Genomic DNA, 17,598 nt, shown 5'->3' with positions numbered 1-17,598 from the left:
CTTGTAGCAGCTACTTCAAACAGCACTGGCAGCCACACTGAATCACAGGAGTGCAAGGTTCCTCACACTGAAGACCAGGACAAAGTAATCCATTTAAGTCCATTTATTGCCATCAAAAACTTAACATTACATGTCCACATTGTCCACAGATAAAAAGTCTATGTGCTCCCACACCGATAGCTCATTCAACGTCACAGGCATCCTTTAAAGGGGAGGATCTTACCTTTGCCCAATGTAATATCGTTTTTAAATTACATTATCAACTAAACTTTATCTTAAATCAGTGTTTATATTTTTAAGTTAGATTTTACTCTGAGCTTTTAACACAGGAAATTTCTATATTTTTAACCAAAATAATATTGAAAGTTTTTAGCTATTTTATCCTTTTTCTTTTTTACTGTATATGGCTCTCACAATACTTTTTTATTGTACCACCACGATCTATATTTTCTTTCACCCTTGCACATTTTTCCTAAATGTAACATGTGAGCTTGATTTTTCCCAAGGGTATTTATAATCTATCTATCTATCTATCTATCTATCTATCTATCTATCTATCTATCTATCTAAACATGTTATTTATCATAACTCATGGTAGGACTGAGAACACTCTCTTGAGTTTTCTGCAGCACACTGGAGTGGATAATTCTCTTATTCAGAAAGTCTAACCCTTTCCTCAAATTGCCATTTATTATACTTCAGTCAGAAGACACTGTTTATGAAACATCTGAACTTTAACTTGTTCTTTCCTGAGTTTATTCTCTGAACATAACAACTCTCACCTTCCCTGAAGAAACTCTGACACCCTGCAAGTAGATCCAGTTTCTCTGAATAATACATTAGTCTTTTATTTACCATGTGTTACATCACTTCACATGTGAGATGTTTAGATCAGTGATGTATTCTTTGCTGGCTAACACCACCTGCATCCCTCCTCCTCACCACCTGTCCTCCGGCCGCCGGGTGGCGCTGCAGCTTCTCCTCCAGCAGGTTTCAGGGGTTGAAGGTTAAAGTTGAACCGAGCCAGCAACGCTCTCCATTCGTTAGCGGACCATGGCTAAGCATCACCCAGATCTGATTTTCTGCCGAAAACAAGCCGGTGTCGGTATGTTTCAGCTTTTTTCACTCTTTAATGCGCTCCCTGGTTGTTTCTGCTACAGCGGAACGTCTCTGTCGGTGTTTAGCTAACATTAGCTGCTAAGCTAACGACTCCGGCATGGACTTCATTGAAAGTGTGCTAGCTGCTGTGTGTAGCCTGAAAGGTCCACTAGTCTGTGTGCTCTGCTGGCTAATGCTACTGTTACACAGTATACTGCCTAAATGTGTTTAATGACGGATATTTTAAACAGAAGTATATAAATGGTTAGTTAGGCTAATATAGCAAAGCGACGTGCGTTAGCATAACTCTGACTCTGCTTTGTTTTCATCCTGCAGCTATCGGGAGACTCTGCGAGAAATGTGAGTGTTTACATTTATGATCAATAAATCTGACAGTGTTTAAAAGTTAGTTTTAAAGTTTGTCTTGATTCTTCCTTTTCATCTTTAACAGCAATCGTTCTGTACAAGATTTAAATGAGCTGTTTTCACTGTTTTGCACAACCTCCATAACCCAGTAATGATTATTATCTAAAAGGGGATGTTTGTTTCCATGTATTACACTATTAATTACCTATTTTACAGTCACACGATTACTCTGTTATTTGCTACAGAGTAGTTAAGGTGATAAATAAAAGATAAAACATGCAATCAAATAACTCAAAATTCAACCCTAAAAATAATACATTATAAATGCATTATAGTAAACCTCTAAATGGTTAATAGAACAAACTAGAATAAAATAAATAATTGTGAGAATAAAAAATCAAATAACTGTAAATACTAAAATTATAGGTCAAACTAGATATATGAGTTCTTAGTTGAGGTTCAAGGTCTGCTCATGTGTGCACTTTTCATTGGCTGTTGGAAAAATAATCAGGACTCCTGACAGGTCTTTATGCTTCTTTTTTTATGGACTAAACCATCAATTAAGCTGAACAATGTCCAAAAACTCTGTGACCATTTTGACAGATACTTCAATATGGGTCACAATTTTAGTGAAAATGATTAGTTTTCCTTTTTTTCCACTGGAAAAAAACAACAACAACAAATAATGATTTTATGATGCAGTCTGTGCCAAACAAGGCCATTCCCCTACATCTGGATAATATGATTTGTTGGCCAATATGCTTCTGTGGCACGACAATGCTTCATTTGTAACTGGATTTTGTGACAAATTTGGGCTTTATCAAAAAAATGCATTTCTTGTGATTTGAGTTTTGCACATGGTCATGTTATCAAATTGATTGATTGATTGATTGATTGTTGTAGTTTTGATATTAGTTAAATTAATTGTTCACCCCCCTAATCAAAAATCTTTAAACTGATCTGAATTTATAATAGATTAAAATGTTTGTGGCTAAATTGCTTTAATACATTACCAAATGAGAACATTTCTTTCTAAACGTGACATCAGTGTAGAGGAAAGAATAGTCTCAACCTGTGAAAATACTGGAATCAGTCAGACATGGCTTCAACAATCATTTTGTTTTTGTTGTTTCTTAGCGATGAAGATTTTGTTGCTTTTACACCAAAAGAAACATTTCATCATCAATAAAGGTGTAAAAAACTATTTCTTATTTATTGTCTGTTTTGTTCATGTTCCTGTATCTCCTCTGTCCTCTCCCTGCTCCTCCCAGGTGATGGAAAGTGTGTCATCTGTGATTCCTACGTGAGGCCGTGCACGCTGGTCCGCATCTGTGACGAGTGTAACTACGGATCCTATCAGGGACGCTGTGTCATCTGTGGAGGCCCCGGTGTTTCTGACGCCTACTACTGTAAAGAGTGCACCATCCAGGAGAAAGATGTGAGTATCATTCTCCTCATTGCATCTTTTTTACTTTGCCTCCGAACTAAAGCAAAGAGAGGCTGTTAGAGGATTTAACAAGGACTGTGTTTGTGAGATTCTTAGCTTGCATTAATTACTATGATCGAGCAAGCCTTCAAAAAATAAACAGCACTTAGATTTTAAACTGAACCCAGCTGTGCTGCTCCTTCAAAATGAAAACCTTTTCTAAACAGTTTTCTCCTTTTGTTCTCTCTACAGCGAGATGGGTGTCCAAAGATTGTAAACTTGGGCAGCTCCAAAACAGATCTGTTTTATGAAAGGAAGAAGTATGGCTTCAAGAAGAGGTGAAGACACGATGGCCCAGTCTTTGTCTTAGTTTTTCAGATTTTCTTAAAAACTTCCAAGAAACATTTTTTGACTTGTCAATAAAGCTCGCTTTTATATTTCTGTTGTAATTTGTGTGTGCCTGCTTTCAATTTTTAAATGTTGGAGACTTTGATATAGTCGGTGATGAACATTTATAATAAAAAGTCACTAAACACAACACAGTGGTATCAAGTGTCCTCACCACATTAAACTAAAACAAGCATCATGGAGTTTCAAAGTTATTGTCTTTACCTTTACAATGATACGTATTGTGGAGCTTTTTGATCACACACAGAGTCTTTATCAGCAGATGCCAGCTGCCATAGAAATTATGTTAAACTTTCACTGAATACTAGAAAAACATTTTGTCCATTTAACAGAAATGGCTTTTCATTATGAACAGAGGTGAAGTTTCTGTGCACTAAACACTGAGCTGATCTTTGCTTACAGTGATTAGATCTGAGTCACTTTGCATCCTGATGGCTAAATGCCAGTTTAACATACCGTAAATTCCGGACTATTGAGCGCATCTGAATATAAGCTGCACCCACGACCTTATAAAAGAAAAAAAAAAGTGTACATATATTGTCTATAAGACGCAGGTAAACTTTTAATTCCATACCAACCAGTAACTTACAGAAATGAGCACCATAAATGCTTTTTCCAAACACATGGCTGGTAACGAAAATAAAAACAGTAGAAAAGTCACTGATCGCTGTCTTCATCAATGCGTTCTCTCATGGCCAGTTGTTTTCAGCGTGACGGACGATTCACCTTTTTTGTTAACGATCTTCGTAAGAGACAGGTCAAAGGTACTTGATCCACATTTATGATGTCCTCTGGTCCCATGGATTTCTCTGCTCTCTTTGTTTGGGTGAATTTGCGGAAGTGTATAACTTTTTTCCCTTGGTAGTCAGGAGGGAGTTGCTGAGTGGTCCGTGCCCTGACGCTGAGGCCTTTTCGTCTCAGGAATCTGGAACACCACGATGGTCCTCCTCTAAAATCTTCAATCTTCTTTTCGGTGGCGATTGTTCTGGCTTTCAGTCGGATCTGCAAAAGGGAAACACCTCGGCCGTTTGCTCTCTGTGTGTTCACCCAGGCTTCAAGAGCGTTTTCAAGTTGGGGCCATCGGCATTTATTCCCTCTGAAAGCTTTTGTTGTCTTGTCGCATTGAGCCAGTTCCCCACGCTGCCATCTCCACCGTCTCACCATCGATTCATTGACGCCAAACTTACGTGCAGCAGCTCTGTTTCCTTCTTCCACAGCCAGAGCGACCGCCTTTAGCTTGAAAGCTGCATCATATGCTTTTCTTCGTGTGTTTTCCATGATCACGGTGTGTGCATGAAGCGCAAAATGACTGATTGGAAAATTTTTAGCGTGAGTCTCTTTGGTTTAATTCAAACAGTTTCATTGGTCCACTGTAACCTGTTCGGTAATTTCATTGGTCTGATGTGACGAGGCTAAATGTTTTGGCGGCATGAAGCTCGTTACCCCGTAAATATCCATCATTGTATAAGCCGCAGTGTTCGAAGCGGCGGCCTATAGTCCAGAATTTACGGTAATGAGCTGTGTCAGTGAAAGCCGATCCAGTTTCCTCTTATCTCCACATCCTTCACCAGCTGAGAGTTGAACCTTTGCATCATGTCCTGTACTCACACTGGCTTGCATGTGAGCTGTGACTATTATTGACCTCACAATCTAAATACTAACGTGTTTTGTGAACCACAGTATATTCGCCGGTTCGCGTCCCGGTGGGGGCACCGGGATCTTTCTGTGTGGAGTTTGCATGTTCTCCCCGTGCAGCGTGGGTTCTCTCCGGGTTCTCCAGCTTCCTCCCACACGGTCCAAAAACATGCTGAGGTTAATTGGTGATTCTAAATTGTCCGTAGGTGTGAATGTGAGTGTGCTTGTGTCATACAGTCGTCCTCAAATGTATTCATAATAAAAAAATCAAAATTCACAATCGTCACTCAAATAATTAGAAACTGAAAAAAGTAAGAATAAATAAAAACTTGCTAAATTACAATTTAAGAAAATACGACATTGCTTTTTGGGTAAAAATAATAGTTCAAAAAAAAAAAAAACACTGTTCCAGACATTTATATTGATCACTTTCTAAAACCTCTTCACCAGTAGAACTGGTGGACCTGTTGTACTTGATATCTTGGATTTCAGAGGTGCAGCTAATGAAGTGGTCAGCGAGTGAAGGCATCACACAGAGACAGAAAACTTTGGAGTCAACATGTACAAATACATGAAACAATAGCACTAAATCTAATATTACAGCCGGTGAAAATAGAAAAATATGCTATTTTCTGTTATTAATAATTATTTATCAATCTGGCATTTAAAAACATTATACATAGTTAAATTATGTAAATAATAAAGCACTTTAAATGCTTTATATAGCCACGATGAATATTAACACTTTCACATAGACAAATTTTGAGAAATGTAAAAGTATTCTTCTTGGGAAAATGTAGTAAAAATCCCCCCAAAAAGTGTTGCTTTTTGTTTGTTTTTGTTCTTGCTCTACAGCGGTATTCAGGAAAATTTGTAACAGGATTAAATATTGTCTGGCTAAAGATAGAACTATAACAATACTACTACAAACGATCACAATGTGGTTGCAAAACAGTGAATGTTAATCTTTTAAAACAGATTTTTTTGTGGGTAAACATGATTTATTTCTTGGATGTTCAAATTTTTTAACCAAATCTAGTGAAAAATAAATGATTGGTGAGGCCTTGGAAGAACAGTGGAAATAACTAAATTTGGTTTAGAGAGGCAAAAGCATTTGGAGTTTAAGATTTTGCAAGTTTTTTTTTTTTTTAGTTTTTAAAAAAAAAATAAAATCCATTATATGAAGTGGGAGGTTTAGGTGAGCTAGTATGGAATGACCTTTATGCAAGTTGGGTGCTCTGTGGTTTAGCTTACAAAGCCTCTGGACAAGAATCTCCACAGCATCACCAACAATCAAAGACAGTTTCTGACCTTATGACCTTTCATCCCACACTGGAGTTAATGTTGAACGAAGGAGCATCTCAATCAGAAAAAAACAACCCCAAACACTTCTAGACTTCTGTCAGCAAGGCTTTAATTATACATACTCTATATACAAAGACACAAAAGATGGCCACAATCAAATGCCAACATGTTTCCTTACAAAGAAATACAAAGACGTAACCAGGAAGAATAAAAACAACCCTCAGAAGATAACAAGTTGACCTGTTTCAGAGAGAAGGCAGATGCAGCCTTCGTTAGAACAGACTTTTTATTTTAATTAAAAGTTTACCAGAATTATCCCGAAAAATAAAATTCATAAATGACACTTCAAGACACCTTATTATGGATAACGTCACTTAAAATTATTAAGGTGAAATTAAAGAGTTAGTGGAGTTTAAGAAGCCTGAAATACTTCCACAAAATCCTGACTTATAGTTTTACTTCATGTGACTGTGCTCATTATTTTCCTCCTTGTGTAACATTCGGCACACATGGAACCTGCTTCACAACATCACATTTGTTTTGAAAAGTAAAAAGTTATTGTGAGTGGAAGCACAGCAGTAAAAGAAAAATGGCTTTCCCTTATCGTCAGAACTGGACAGTTGAGCCCCAACTGTGATTTTTGGATGTAATGTTACATGATATATATCCCCTGTAAACTGGCAGACTGCTTTGAAATGGCTTTAGACGTAGAAGACACTTACAGATTTAAAGGTTTCTTATCTATGAACGAGATGCCTCAATACAGTCTGTATTATTGAGACTTCCAGGTTTCTAAAAAAATGTCTGTTAGCAACAGATAGTCAGCTTATTTATCAGAGAGAGAATCAACAAGTATGACAGACAAACATGAAGACGATGGAGTGTTAGCTCCTCACAGAGAGGCAAGCTCAGCTTTCAGGGAATCTACAGTTGCATTGCTCGATTATTTCCCGAAGCTAAATGAAAGGTTATTGAAAAACTTAACCAAGATTTGTATCTGGATTTTAATGTCCTATGATACTGAATACATTTTTAAATGATTTTCTAAAAAACAAAAATGTCCACAAAGCATTATCTTCGCCTACAGTTATTTACAGAACATGCATCAGTGGATTCTACACAAGACACTTCAGAAGCGCTACTGACATAAATGAACAAGCCGACACCGCAGACCTGCAGAGAGCAAAGCAGGCGTCTGACTTGCTGACAAACACGGCACCAGAGCGACAGAAAGACGTACATTCAGACAGGGAGAACAGAGCGTCTACATACAGCCCTGCGCCGCTGGTAATGAATGCTTGTACATGAAGAGAACATGGCTACATTTTTTTTTTTTTTTTTTTGCCACGTCACTGAAATCCCCTGAAGAAGCTAAAGACAAGACACTACAGGCAAAAACTGAATTTTTCACGCACTGGTCAATTTGGAGATTTTTGGGATAGTTTGCTTCCATAGCAGGTCTTCTTTCAGAATAGTGCAAAGAAAATGTCAAAAATACCCATTTGGGTATTTAATGATTTTGTCTATTGGACGCAAATTAGCATAATTTTATGAGATAATATCTCATTTGCATACTTACACAAAACATTTCAGGGAACTTGTAAAAAAGAAAAGTTGTCTTAATGAAAGTAATCAAATGGGGAAGTTGTTGTCTGTTGGTTTAAATTTTACGAGCCTGCTTTTCCCAATGACAAACTCTAAGGCAGAAGTCTTAACTTTGGTGGCGCTTACATACAACAAACTTTCCAGTTTTTAGGTCCACCTATGTTTTTCTAGAGGGGATTTGCTGATACATCAGTCACAGCCTGATTTATAGAACAGAGTAGTCCCAAAAACATGTCAAAGTTTATTTTTTTTCTGGCTGTTGACGGTATTTTCTGATTAATTAAGTGCTAAACAAAAATAAAAATACCCAAAATTCCCTCTCAGAAAAACAAAAAGCTACTATCTTCACTGAAATCATCAAACGGGGATGTTCCATGGTGATATCAATTAGTTCCACATTTACTCTATTCACCTGTAGTGTCTTGCTTTATGTTATTGGAAATGTCACAGTCAAAAGTTTTTGTGGGCAAAGAAAAGCCCCGCTCTTCACAAAAATCTGCCACATAATCATAGATATTTGAAAAATAAATTGGACAAGTGGTTTTCAGAATTCATTTAAGTACTGAAAACAACTGGAAGATACCTGCAAACCGTAGTAGTGACTCATCTAGTCTAAACTAGTGCATCTTGCTACCTAAATATCGACTATTTAGTTTAAAAACGTAAAATAAAACCCAGAGTTTCTCCAAAATTTACATCACAGATGATGTCTTTCGGCCACAGCTGTACAAAACATGATAAAAGTGCACGTCATAAACGAGGTGCACTGAAGAAGCACTTGAATATCCTCTCACACTCTTCTCGCTCACATAGATGGTAAATACACTTAACGATAAAAAAAAAGAAAGAAAAAGAAAAGCCAGATATTGATATCTTAACATGCCATCACATCTCCATGGCAACGCCAGTCCCGCCCTCACACATGCTCTCCGCCTCTTCATCCTCTTCTTCATCTGATCGATTCTAGCGCTCCCATTTACCATTTATTCATGTATTGATTTATTTATTCATTGGAAAACATAAATGAATAAATCAATTGCCGCCTATAGGTCATCTGGCACCGCACTTGAAAGAGAAGAGAACAAGGATGAATGACAGTAGAGGAGGAAGGGCGAGACGCCAATATTAAAGCAGGCCAACACTACGTACAAGACCTCAGCTAAAGCAACAACTCTGAAGGCTGGTTTGGTGAAATCAATCAGGAAATTCTATTACTGTAAAGTAGATTATTCAACATGGAGGTCTGTTGTATATGTATAATCCATATTCTGCAGCTTAAACTGTCCTTTCATTTCCCTCTGCCTCACTCTTTCATGTTCTTTCATACAGGAACAAGAGGGCATGGCGCTATGTTACCCAACACGCAGTCAACCCACATCTTATCCACTCACATGTCACTTTTTAATTCAGAGACTCTATTATGTAACTGTAACTCTATACATGCTATTCTGAGGAAGTCGGGAAGCCAATAATTATATTGTCATTCCGTATAGAAATATGTGTTCACTAGAGCCAGTGTCTCACCCATATCTGGTCGCATTTATCAGATCACACACTGTATGGGTCTTGTAAGGTTATTACCCTCCCTCCTCCTCTGTCTAACTCGACCCCAACACAACACCCAGGTAGCGTCTTTTCAGCAGTACAGTAGTTGTGGTATCTGCCAACACATCTAACAATCAGGGCTGAATAATGTCTGACTTGTGAAGACAAATAACAGATTTTGTGTTGTCTGCCATGTGGATGTCCATTTACACTTTGATAAATTGGGTTTGTTTTTTTTAGGTCCCTTACAGCGTTCCAAATTTGGCTTCATAGCGACCCACAACGTTCTTGAACCGGCCGCACTCCTTCCGAAGCTCAGCCACCTCAGACCGCAGCGCCTCGTTCTCGCGCTCCAGGAAAGCCGCTCGGACGGTAATCTGGTTCTCCTTTAATCTGCGGGCGTCGCGCGAGCGTTTGGCAGCCACGTTGTTCTTCTTCCTCCTCTGCCAGTATTTCTCATCCTGTAGTATGAGACAGGAAAGAAGCAGATTGGACTGAGTCGCAGACACACCAGAGCCTACCTTGCTTTCTTAACTCAGTCACTAAAGTAACCCAGTGTAACAGTTTAATGGATTCAATCGATGTACATTAGCCCAATTCTGAACTCAATTAAGTTTATAATACGGCTGACTGCCAAGCTGCTTTGTGTATGGAAACAATACCAGTACTCTCTGGTGGCCTCGAAAGGAAGGAAAACATCAGTTTGATGTAAGTTATCAGACTGCTGAGTCACTGTGAGTTGCCAGAACTCAAATGGCCTTATTTTGACTCTGCAAGTCAGACACTCACATGCTTGTGTCTACTGCCCTGATAGCACTGCTGTGCTGGGAAACTGGCTGATGAAATCACAAGGCAATACAACTGCTACGTTCTATTTCTTTAAGGAAGCATGATTTTACAACATTACATTTCCAAGACTTTTTTCAGTGTGTTCTGAGGTTGGTAACCCAGTTTTTGGTGCACATTACTTAGTGTTACAACCACACTCATTTAATAGTAACAAAAAGTTACAGCACTGAGTAAGTTAATGATCCAATTACACATGAGTAATAACAGAAAATACTTCAAAATCCTGCCAGATTTAATGACTCTCAACATGGTCTTCTAACATTGTAAGAAGACAAACACACTTTCCTTTTTTCCTAATATTACACCTAAACATGTAACATTTGTTAAAAGAACTAAAGGGTTCAAATTCTGATGCATGCTGGTCTAATCACATTAAAATATGAATTCACGCTTGCTTTTCTGTTTCAGTGGTTTCCTATACAACATACAATGAGGCCTACTGCTGAACTAAAAGTAAGCGTTATGGTCTTCCACATTCCTCTCCCAGCATACCTTCTGTTCCTCAGGCACAAACACCTTCTTGGCCTTTTTAATCATAGGCTGCGGCTTGAGCTCCTCCTCGCTGAACTTGTGTTTGCGTGGGTCGAACAGTTCACCTCCAGGCACACTTGACAGGACCAGGTCTGTAGGATCGGGGTCATAGTTGATATCGACTTCGATTTCCTCGGGGGTGATGGGCTCTGGGGTCGCTCTGTCGCTTTCAGTGATCACCTCTGAGCAGATAAGACACGAAAAATGAAATGTTAGATAGCTGCAGATGAAACCATCAGCACCATGGCAAAAAATTAGGTGGTTTCTGTATAACTGGTAAATAAAGAAGTAATGCTGGTTCCCATGTGACTTGGACTAGTATTACCTTTCGTGAATTCCACTGAGTATGGGGGGGTGGCTGGGTGTTCTGACATCCATGTACAGGCTGCTGATAATCTTGTTTTAAACTCTACTATCTCCACTGTGCACATGTTCCTATATCTGCTGTCCCATCAACTACTACCACCGCCTCTCTCAAGAATAAACGACAGTCTGTGATCACATCAGTGTCACAGCTTATCATGTTTGCCTGACATCTGTGTGAGAGCAATATCAAATACAGAAAATTGATCGTAATACAGAAATTGCTAGCAGAGATTTTAATCTCTGACCTGATCTACATGATTAATCTTGCTTGAGATAAAACTAATCAGAAGTAATGGTACGCAAGTAAAAAGGTTGTCCACTGCATTAACAGCGGCACATCTAAATCTTCAGTGTGTTTTTAAATGTAGCTCTGAATGATGAAACTAATATCTAAAACTCTACCCCCCTTCCACATCCACTTACCTGCAGTAACATCACAGGTGATATCAGAGTCGCTCTTGGTGATGATCAACACCTCCCCCTCACACTTGTCCAACTCCTGAATAGGCAGCAGGGCCACCGGAGACACCCTTGCTGCCTTGGTAACCTTGGTCAGAGCAGAGGGAGTAGCCTTTGATTTCTCGGTCTTCACTACATCTCCCTCTGGGCTGCTCTTTAAGGAGTCCTCGTCAGGTGACGTGGGGATGCCGTTCTCCATGAGGAACTCCTCCAGGTCCATGTACTCCAGGTGGAAGGTCTCGCCATCATAGGGAATGGTCTTGTCCCAAATAGCAGGAGTCAGGGCGGCTGAAGGACCCATGTCACTGCCTCCTACACCCAGGTCCACACTATCTCCCAGACACAGCTTCTCCTTGTCGGTGTCTAAAATGGTAAAGGCACACAAAAACATACTAAGAATAGTTTGTTTTCTCAAATACAACATGCCTCTGACATGACGCACAAGCAGAAGGTATTTGTGTGTCAAAGCTCATGGAATCAACAACAAGCAGTTTAACCTCTTCTGAGAAGGAGAAGGGGTTTGTTTCTTCATTGCAAAGTGACCCTGTCCAGAAATGTCCTTCATGTCACAAACCCACCCACTGGAGTGCAACAAAACATCTCAACTATGCAGAAAAGCTGTAATTTGGCGAGGTTTACGGCTCTGTCGATTTTAGCACCACATTCTTTAGTGCTCACAAATTGTTTGATGTTTATTGCAAATGTGGAAAACTTTGATTGGACTCCCAAACACTTAAGTGTTCATAAAACCAACTGTAACATATGAGCAATCTAAACAGCTACAACAATAACTACTAATGACAGTAATAAAAACAATGCACATGATAAAATATGGCTATAATTCAACCTCATGGCTCCACTGAAATGTTTACTGAGGACAATATATGGTTTCACCACAGTGAAAACTAGAGTGTGGATTAATGTACTTTCTCGATTAATCTATTAGTTGTTTGGTCTATAAAATGTCAGAATATTTTGGATCAGTTTTTGCCCAGAACGACGTCCTTAAACGCCTTGTTTTGGCCGCAACCCGAAGATATTCAGTTTACTTTCATAGAGGAGTAAAGAAACCAGAAAATATTCAAATGAAAGGAGCTGGAATCACAGAGTTTGGGCTTCTTTCTTAACTAACTACTCACGCAGACGAGCTGATTATCAAAATTGTTTGCGATTATTGTATTAGTTGTCAGTTAATCGATTAATAGTTACAGCTCTAGTGAAAAAATGGCATTAAAAAAACAACAAATAGTCCAATTAATGATATTTCGAGTTTAACAACATTTGCCACTGACATCTTTTCGCACACTTTGTACACTTTTCGTTAAAAAAAAGTTACTTCCACCGAAGTATGAGCTCACTGTAATTGAGGAAAATGTTGTTTTGGTCAAGACAAACTAAATTTGAAGCAAAAGCTTCTGGATTACTCTGGAAAAGTCCGGATGGTGAGTTTGGGGACACGGAGAGGAGAGGAGAGGCCGGTGTACATTGTGTCCAACACGGTTAGCAGCAGGTTTACACTAGTGGGTGTCCTTGCAGATATACTAACACAGTCAGCACCCACCGGATCCGCCCTGCCACAATGTTGTGATTAAATCTATTTTATTGCGTGTTTTTGCCCCTTTTTTTTTGTTTTTGTTTTTTTTTTTTCATCAGCCGATCTCGTTTTTAACCTCTCGCGGCTTCCTCTCCGTTAGTTTCCTGCTCTTACCGTCGTCGCCATCCAGTATGTTCGGCGGAGGCATTTCCATTATTTTCTTCAAAACCACCGGGAATGTGCTGGGAGCCCCGGAGGCCGTTTCCAGCGTGATGAGAACAGGCTCTCCCGACATTTTTTTCAACCTCTTGTTGTTGTCACCGCGCAGTAACTACAAAAGAAGCTTGTTAGCTCGTTAGCTCTCCACCAGGGTTCTCCGCCGTAAATCCGCAAATAAAGCACTAGAGGTTAACTTCTACCGTCAGAGCATCCGAAACAGCTCTCCTCGTCGGTCCACTTCGTCGGTAAATTCGGTAGTCAGGAGGTTTTGGTTCCGAGAGCAAACCGCACCTCCCATTCAAACATGTCCGCCCTGCTTCGCGCTAATTGGCGAACTGGACCTCAGCTCATTAATATTAATGAGGAACTGACAGGGGGCGGGGATTAGTGCCGACAGCTGGGCTCTCATTGGTTGACCGAGTTATATACGTTCCAGTGAATACATTAGAAAGAAACGTGCCACGAGTTTCAGCATTGACCTAATACTGTTCTGACCTAAAATCAGAAACCTACAATGCGTTTATTTGCTTAATTCACTGTACTGTAAGTGATTATGAAATGGCATGAACATTCAAACATCGACTGACAGATTTTAGTGCAACTTTCACCAAGATATGATTCGTATGGACTCACTTAATATGCCAATACATATGTTTGTTTTTTTTTACATTGTCGTCAGAAATGACTCTTTAAAAAAACTAGCAACTTCATTTTACTTTCAACCTCTGAAAAAAAAGCACCTCAAAAAGTACCGGCAGCACATATGTGTCATATGTGTTGATGCGGCTGCAACGCTCACATGCGAACCCACGTGCAGCTGCAGCCTTACATATACAGTTTCCGCCCACCGAAGCAGCGCTGCGACTGTCATCCACTTGCAGGGATATGCAGCAAGGGCGGCGCTGCAGAGCCCAAGTGTAATTGGTCATACAGAAGTAGCACCTTGAGGTTTAAGTTACAGTCATTTTTGGAGCAGACATCCCAAGGGCAAAGATCTGCAAGATCCCCAGGGAGGCCAGGGTCACCATAACAGCAAAGCACTGGCACATCAGGCATTAATGAACTGCTTGTTTGGTTGTTATGTACCAGCAAAATAGGAAGGGCCAGTTCTGCTTAATCCTTCCCCCCCAAAATGACTGATTCTTGGGATGCTGTATCCCCCATCGAAGAATAATTAAATACCAAGCAAATTCCACTCAGAATCTGTTTTTAGATGAGCACGGCATATTCTCCACATCAGCATTCCCTCCAGTGTGTGAGCATCCCTCACACTACTAACATGGCTTATATTCAGTGTGTTCCTACAGCAGCACTGGCATGACAAATGGCTAAAGGCAGCTGTTTCTGCAGTCAGAGGTGATACAGGAATTTATGGCGGTAGAGGGAGGGGTTGTTTTCCTCCCATGTTGCTTGCATGTGTCACAGAGAATCTGTTTTAGGCACAATATTATGAGAAGAAATGCAACCTTCAAGGTCAGCTGTAACGGTAAGTGCACATGTGACTGGTGAAAGCTGCTGGGTTTCCACTGATGTCGTCTTCTGTCTACCATGTGACCATGCTGGCTTGTTCAAAATCTTTGGCATCCAAAAAGAATGTTTTCCTCTAGCTTACATATGAATGTTATCGATAACCACAATGACGAACTTCCTTTTCAAAGCCTTTCCACACCTTTTCGATTATGTGAATGCTCATAGGAATCCATGTGTCCAGTGCACATCTCTGTGTGATCGATAATAAGCTGTGCTGTGCATCACAAAGGCGAGATGCAACAACACTGCTCGTCTGCAGATGCTGTAAAATAGGTGGATAAGACTCGTAGACAACTACTTCAAGCTGACCTTCATGATATGTGTTGTTGCTGACAGATCTTTTCCCCTACCAATTTTTACACAAACACCTCCACTTGACAATGGAAGACAAACAAAGCAACAGGACACTTGCAATGCAAAATGTTGTTTTCCACACATACTACGATTGTGTTAACAACACAACCTGAAAACATAGAGGCCATGACTTCAAAGCTAACAGAGCAAATGAATTGCAAATGCACGTCACAGGGTCATGGACACACACACCAAGATAAGTCATAAATGTGCTTCTTCCCCTGTCACGTGTATGTGTGGTGTCACACATGGTCCCTGTTATTGGTCAGTCCACGCTGTAGATCTGGACCTACTGTTTGCAAGTCTCTGCAGATCTTGCACCTTATGATCATATCCAATAGATTGTATAATTGATAAATCAAATCAAGGAACAGTTTATCCAATTATTAAATTTCGCTGCATGTTTGTGAGACCACCAAAAACATTCTGAGTCATGATATCCAGAACATTCATTCATGTTGTACTGCTCTCAAACTACTACTACAATCAAACAGTTTGTACAGCGCAAGTGTCAAACTAATATTACATCACTAGCTTTACAATCTGTGAAATATTGGCAAGTGGAAAACCATGACAGAGAATTTTACCAGTATGATAGAGAGAAAATTGTGATTTAAAAGCGTCAGGTATCTGATCTGTGATTATCTTTAGAAGCTCCTTTTATATAACAGGACAGACTGAGAGGTTACTGGTTGAGTCCTCTTAATAAAATGATGTTACATGACTGCAATCTGATTTATGAGAATACAGCCCAGATTCACACGGAGGGGAAGCAGAGTGGTCAAATGATTTAATTACTAACTCATAGACCTTCAAAGGCACACACACACACGCGCACGCACACACACACACACACACACACACACACACACACACCACTCGACTCTGAGAGATAAAAGCAGGTGACAAACACAGATGCACACAGACTGGCTTTTGTCACCATATACTTATCAGACGGCGCCACATTTACTCAGTATTAAAATCATCAAACAGAATAGCAATAATGTGACCGTGATGTTTCCCTAAGTCATGCTGTTCCATCTTATCTGATGAACATTCCAGGGTGAGGACATTTGCAGCCCTTGGGGCAACAAAAGCAGAACAGAGATGACCTGCTGGGGGCAGATGTTGGTTTGAGAGAGCGCATCTATCTGGCAACTGTGCAAGCAAACCACACTGAGCAGGAATGAGGACGGATTTCTTCAGTAAACTGACATTTCTTTCACACTTGGCATTTTATTGTGATAATGATGGGTCTGACTCCTGTAGCATTTATTTTACATTTATTATTCAATAGCCAAAGATTCAGAAACTGTGTTAGTTAAGGCAAAGAATGGCAGCATTATCATTAGGCTACACTATGATGATCATCAAATTAACACAAGAAAGATTTAAAAACTGTATTTTCTTGCTCTACCCTGATGTCACCACTTCCATGAACCCAATGAGGACTAAGGATAGTTTTAAAAGGAATAGTGAACACACTGTAACTGAAGACCCTGTCACTGCATTATATGTGCTATAAAATCTGTTATAGGATCGAGTTATTTATGCAATTATGTCGGCTAAATCCTGCCAACCTATAAATCCTGACTCAAGCCTGCAGCTCAGCAGCCAGTACAAATTCCCATGGAGCTCAGCTGACAGATTACACAACAGACACGCAGTTATTTGCAAAAACGCCAGAACTTGTTGAAAGCTGGTTTATCCTGATTCCGAGACATTTTTGCACAAAAACTAACTCCTAGTGTGCAGCATGTAACCTAAATCCAAATTTAAACCAAATTTTGCGGTCACTTACCATTCTCATCAAAGTTTGGGAGAGTAAATGGATGTTCAAGGAGAGCCTTGAAAATCTCCGGAATTTCTGTACTCATGTTTTCTTTTGTTTTCTCTCTTCAAAAATGCAATGAAGTCAACAAATGTTTAAGGAGCGAGTGTGCAGCTCACAAGAAGTAATTTTAGAAAAAAATAAAAACCGAGGAGACCGCAAAACGTCCTGGAGGGCGGGCGGTGCTCCTGACAGCTCCCATCAACTGCTCAGTCGAGTTGCTCACTATGAAGTCCAGACAACAAGTTACTTAACGCAGCCCGTCCCCCTCTGGCTCCCTGCAGCCAATCAGCAGCGCGCTTACGCAGAGAAACTGACGGAAAGAGCGCCGATTGGTCCAAGCTTGTGTTCATCACGTCGCTGGCAGCCAATGATGAGCGGCGCCAGAGTTACCTAAGGTGTAATGTACAAACCCTAAAAGTAGCGGGCGGTTACATGTAAAGCAGATAAAAACGGAATTAACTAGGACACAACTAAATCTGTCTCGACGACACTAACTGTAGCGACCACTTGGTGAGTTTTCAACAGGTGCTCAAG

At 39.9% G+C, this 17,598-nt stretch overlaps 2 protein-coding genes across 4 annotated transcripts; one reads left to right on the top strand and one right to left on the bottom strand.

The window, feature by feature from the left end:
• Nucleotides 1-993: 993 nt before the first annotated feature.
• phf5a (PHD finger protein 5A) lies at nucleotides 994-3,428 on the top strand. The gene is made up of 4 exons (XM_008300938.1): nucleotides 994-1,105; nucleotides 1,435-1,458; nucleotides 2,736-2,902; nucleotides 3,143-3,428. Exons 1-4 carry the CDS (start codon nucleotides 1,054-1,056, stop codon nucleotides 3,230-3,232), a joined length of 333 nt encoding a protein of 110 aa, XP_008299160.1. The 5' UTR covers nucleotides 994-1,053; the 3' UTR covers nucleotides 3,233-3,428.
• A 2,899-nt stretch (nucleotides 3,429-6,327) lies between these two features.
• Nucleotides 6,328-17,282, bottom strand: tefa (TEF transcription factor, PAR bZIP family member a). Of its 3 annotated transcripts, none has more exons than XM_008300937.1 (5): nucleotides 17,032-17,282; nucleotides 11,558-11,956; nucleotides 10,730-10,950; nucleotides 9,638-9,849; nucleotides 6,328-8,908 (listed from the first exon to the last, which is right to left on the bottom strand). In XM_008300937.1, the coding sequence occupies exons 1-5, from the start codon at nucleotides 17,105-17,107 to the stop codon at nucleotides 8,887-8,889; spliced, it is 930 nt and encodes a 309-aa protein (XP_008299159.1). In that variant the 5' UTR covers nucleotides 17,108-17,282; the 3' UTR covers nucleotides 6,328-8,886. The 3 variants fall into 3 exon arrangements, with proteins under 3 accessions (XP_008299159.1, XP_008299157.1, XP_008299158.1); XM_008300935.1 differs by lacking the exon at nucleotides 17,032-17,282 and adding an exon at nucleotides 13,302-13,990; XM_008300936.1 differs by lacking the exon at nucleotides 17,032-17,282 and adding an exon at nucleotides 13,302-13,989 and having other exon boundaries at nucleotides 6,328-9,849.
• Between the last annotated feature and the right edge of the window lie 316 nt (nucleotides 17,283-17,598).

Source organism: Stegastes partitus, unplaced genomic scaffold (genome assembly GCF_000690725.1).
Source record: "Stegastes partitus isolate 25-593 unplaced genomic scaffold, Stegastes_partitus-1.0.2 Scaffold1610, whole genome shotgun sequence".
NCBI classification, from domain to species: domain Eukaryota; kingdom Metazoa; phylum Chordata; class Actinopteri; family Pomacentridae; genus Stegastes; species Stegastes partitus.
The sequence above is the reverse complement of the archived record's forward strand: the minus strand, read 5'-3'. Positions and strand labels throughout refer to the sequence as shown.